This window comes from Lathyrus oleraceus, chromosome 1, assembly GCF_024323335.1.
Source record: "Lathyrus oleraceus cultivar Zhongwan6 chromosome 1, CAAS_Psat_ZW6_1.0, whole genome shotgun sequence".
Lineage (NCBI taxonomy): Eukaryota > Viridiplantae > Streptophyta > Magnoliopsida > Fabales > Fabaceae > Lathyrus > Lathyrus oleraceus.
The window spans coordinates 453,078,231-453,083,252 of record NC_066579.1 but is presented as its reverse complement, the minus strand read 5'-3'; the positions used below and the strand labels follow the sequence as shown (position 1 = coordinate 453,083,252).

Sequence of the window (5,022 nt, the reverse complement as noted above, 5' to 3'; positions counted from 1 at the left end):
TCTCGAGGATAGAAGTCGCATAGAGACAAGGTTTATTAGTGGTTCTCTAGTAGTTCAAGACGAGGATTAGCCCTAACAGGTAAGCCTAAATACTTAAATGGCAAAGACTATATTGCACAATGAAGAAACTCTCTTGCCAATCCAAAAAGTAAGAGGGTCCGTATTAATCCCAACCAACCTACTTTTAGAAATATTGACACAGATTCATGAGGAAGCTCGAATCACTATAGAATAGTCTTAATCAACCAAAAATTCTCAACTGAGGCATCACCCGAGATAAGAGTATCATTCACGTACTAAAGATGAGAGATTACCATATCATAGAAGGCCACCTTATTTCTAGATTAAACTTCATTGGCTTCTTGAATAAACCACTCAACCCTTCTTCTTCTGCTACCAACAACAACAAAAACAAGAATATGGCTAAACGATCACCTTGTTTTAACCCGCATATATCTCTAGTATGACAACTATTAATTAATCCAACAAGATTACCAACAAACAACAAGCCTTCATCTATGATATCTATTTTCCAAAAAAAAAAATGTTCAACTAACTAAATTGTGGAAATGGATTCTCTGCATTCAAATGCTAATCCTAGCATAATAATTTATATATATTAAATAGATGTTAAATACGTACCATTTAATTTAAATCATAAGATTTATATTGCATTGACGGTAAGCTTTTGCAAAATTCACCTTAAAAAAACTAGTTTCTTTTTACTATATCAACCAACTCATCGTTTCTAGTTAAATAAACCCATCTAGAGCTATGATAAAACAACAATAAAAGTATAAATAAGAGATATCATATAAAATAAAATAGTCAAAATAAAACAACAAACACCTACACTTTTCCAAAGCAGAATGGAGCCACGCTACCCCAAGGTACGTCATAAAAATAATAACATGTTTATACACTAGTGTGAAGCCATAATGAAGCATCAAAGAAAATTGTGATGAAAGAGACTTCTACTTAAATTCAAAGATAAATATGGTGGGGGCAATGATGGTTGTTTGATATAATTGAGTAAAATCAAACTTCCTATATCAAAATTCCACCTGTTATGTTTGATGTCACTGTTTTTCTAACATTATGAAATAATTATGATTTTGAATGCAGCAGTTAACTAAACCCTGCGCACTTTTCACATGCTTGTACACTCCATGGTAAACAAAAAGGACAATTTTTCTAACATAATGAATTAGCTAGTACTTCTTACACGAAGAGATGAAAGATCTTGAGATTAATTAAGCATAATTCTAAATATAGAAAAAAAAGTACCATGCAAAAATAAATTTATTGGACATAAAAAGAAATTTAAACACAACCATAGTATAACACAATCTACATCGTGTTCAACAATAATAACATAACATGCAATTATACTAATGGATTAATATCAATATTAGCATAATTATAATCTTAATTTCAGCTTTTAATCACACTGAACCTTGAGAAATCTTGCTCATCACTTTAACGTCTGTGGTGACGGGTGCAGCAACACCTTGGTATGGAGGAGCGTGTACTACCCCACCCGGCGTATTATAATAAACCTGTCTGCCAGTGGCACTATCATACGCCACTTGTGCGTAGGAACCTGGCGCATTATCCGGTATCCCAGTTGATCGAACCACACTGACACCTTCCGCATACGCAGGACCTTTTACCGGTTGCGCCGCTGCATATGTCGCCGACACTTTGGGAGGTGGAGCGCCGCCGTAAACCTGCGCTTCACGGTAACCATCAGATGACATTCGTTGCACCGCGTAGTATCCTTGACTTACCGGTGGACGCATCACCGGTGCATGATAGTAATTTCCCGGCGCTGGTACCATATAAACAGGCTGAGGCTGGTCACCTCCTCCAGGAGCAACCGGTGGATAAGCCTCCCCAGAAACAGGCTTTTCCTGCCAATAACCAGTGTGCTGCTGCTGCTGCTGCGGTGGCGCGAAGTTCGACATTGGAAATTTCTCAGGCGTTGTCTTCTGAACGTAATAATCTCCGGGAGGATAATTTCCGACGAGACCATCTTCACTTTTCCTCCGATACGCATTTTGCTCGTTTTCCGCTATCTGCATCCGTTGTAACTGCCTCTGAATATCCAACGGGTGGTTCAAACCCGGATCCGAAACAATAACCCGATCAGACGGATTCAAATTCAAACCCGGTCGCGTAAGATACTCAGGTGGTGGAGCAACCATTTCCGGCACGGGATCGTTAAATTTAACGACGGGCGGAGGCGGAGCAACGACGGCGACAGGCTTTTCAATTCCAAACATATAATCAACGTTGGAAGGTTTAATCGGGTCGGGTGGGTTTGAATTTGAAGCAGAATCAGAATCGTTAACAAAGAGGAATAATCGCATACGTGCGGGTTTAGCGGAAGCACGGTAGAGACGATCGTATTCATGCATCATGTGGTCGAGATCATCGTCGTTGGTGACAGAGATAAGAGCATCGAGATCCTCGCCGGGGAGTTGGTACTTAAAAGAAACATCAGGTGATTCTATGAGAGAACAGAGTTTAGAAATGATTGAAGAGAATTTGATGTTGCGATCAACGGCTAGGATTTTGGTTTCGCCACCAACGTAAGAGAGTTGGTTGTCGTGTGTTCGTGGTTGGATCTTGCCACCGTAGCTACACATGAACTTGGCTTTGTAGTTACTAGTTTGTTGTTGTTGATGATGTTGTTGTTCGTTCCATGGGATTGGTGTGGGTGGGTTTTCGAAGTCGATTTCTCTAGAACGAGGTGAAGATTCTCCTGAATCTGGGTATGATTGATACGAATAGTTCTCCATTTGGATTTTCGAACACTTCAATTTTCCTTAATTTGGTTTGTCCCACTCAGTAGTGTCGTGTGTGTATCCTTATGTTGTTGTTATTTGATGTATGTTAATGTTATGTGATCATGAGTGCATGACTCGTGACTTCATGGAAAGATACATAATACAGGTATACAAGAAATACTATGACTTTTGCAAGGTGTCCTTTTATTATTGTTGTGGTATGTTATCTACTTATCCTATATGAAGTTTGGATACGTGTAGTATGAACACGGATACGATACAATCATACAAGTGGTTAGTTATGTTTATTGATTGAACTTTGGTAAGTGTATCAATTGAGGTCAGAATAATACTATAATTTTAAATTTGGATCGGCATGGGTCTCATTTTATTTAAAGAGATAAGTTAAAAATAATTTTGATTAAAAATATTGATTAAAAACGATTACAATTTTTTTTTAAATCTTTTATCTATTTTGTTTGATCACTACAATTGAATCTCTATCATCACAATGAAACCGTGCAACACGCTTCTTCAATCTAAATTCCAAACTACCGGTTATCCAATAAAAATCTAAATTTCCTAATAATAAACTAAAGTCCTCTACACGATTCGTTACAAACGTTTTTTGACAAGTATTTGCCGCAATAGGACGTGTGAACCAAAAACCTATTAATAGATAAGAACACATTCCAACCAATTCCAAATAAATATAAATTTGTATCAAATTTGAACTAATAACTAATCCTAATATTGAAGTATTAAAAAAACTCATATAAGTAAAAAATCTCAAATAGTCTTGATCATGAGCCATATAACTATCACTATAAATGAGAACCAAAATACCAACAGTAGTGATTAATATTGACATAATAGAAGTAAGTGAATCGATCAAGTAGCCAAACAATCACAGCCCTACGATATTTTAGATAAATTTATTATTGAATAAGATTTTATCGCACGTTAATTTTTATATTATAAATCAAATAACACCTTGTATCTAGAAACGTTATATGTGAACGAGAAAGTTAGATCGAATTGTAAATGTATGATTAGTTTTCATTTAGAACTTGTGATCTATCAAAACATTTATTTCATACATTAAAAACATATTATATTGAAGAATAATAGATATCAATTGCATGCATCAATATTCAATAAACTACGTAGATGAAGAAATTTAAGATAAGTTCATCTACAAAAGTCTAATATAAGGAAACTTTGCTACTTATGGTATAAAGATTCACATCTAACAGATTTGAGAATGAATACATGAATTACAAGGAAATAATTACATCCCAATGTTGAAAACCGTCAATCTTTGACTTTTGGAACTCTGTAGTCGTCTCTCAATGATCAAAATTTTGAACCATTTGCAATTGGCATCGTTTTAGCTTAATACGAGGATTTTGGATCGCAAAATTGTGCCACAATTCTTCATTAAACTGATGTTTTAGGTAAACCACGTCAGAATGCCTTCTAATTATGACACAATTTTATTAAAATGAATCTTGTTTGCTTAAAACTCATATTCGTGCCACGGTCCTCCTTGATCGTGCCACAATTTTAGCAGACCAAATCTCATTTTTGAACATCATGGTATTGCATCACGATCCTCCCTGATCGTGACATAATTTTGGCGGGGAATTCTTTCATTTTTTAGTTTTTGTGTGTTGTCTTCGCTTCTCGTCACAATAACCTCAACTACGTGTGAGCATTGTATAGTTGTATGGTTAGCATGATTCAATGTGAGTTAGGGTTTTCCACAATGATCTTGATTTATGATTAACTTGCTAGAATTCACATAATATTAGTAGAAAAATAGTAAAAATAATGTAAAAATTTACTAAAAATGATAGTATGATTGAGTTTCATCATAACTCCAAACTTAGATGTTATTTATCTTTAAAGAACAAATTTGAGAGATGAGAATCTACAATATAATATAAATTGTATCTGACCAATGATAAGTTTCTATTTTAATGTTTCTTACCGTCATGCATAAATGTTACTTCCATTCTCACACTTCAAGATAAATAAGTTCAAAGAAATATATTCACCCTTCATTTCTACTTATATTTTCTCTCTTTCTCACAATTTCACTTAATTGAAAAATCAAGGTTATAATACAATTAACATATAAATATTATTTTACTATGGCTTAACTGTTGCATACTCACATGTATATCTTCGTCGTCACACTTTTGACTTTTACATATTTAAAAATTTG

The 5,022-nt window shown here is 34.8% G+C and overlaps 1 protein-coding gene across 1 annotated transcript; it reads right to left on the bottom strand.

Moving 5' to 3' along the window:
- Nucleotides 1-1,284: 1,284 nt before the first annotated feature.
- On the bottom strand, nt 1,285-2,989 carry LOC127083795 (extensin-1). Its single transcript, XM_051024135.1, has one exon. The coding sequence runs from the start codon at nt 2,802-2,804 to the stop codon at nt 1,446-1,448; it is 1,359 nt and encodes a 452-aa protein (XP_050880092.1). The 5' UTR covers nt 2,805-2,989; the 3' UTR covers nt 1,285-1,445.
- Nucleotides 2,990-5,022: the final 2,033 nt, after the last annotated feature.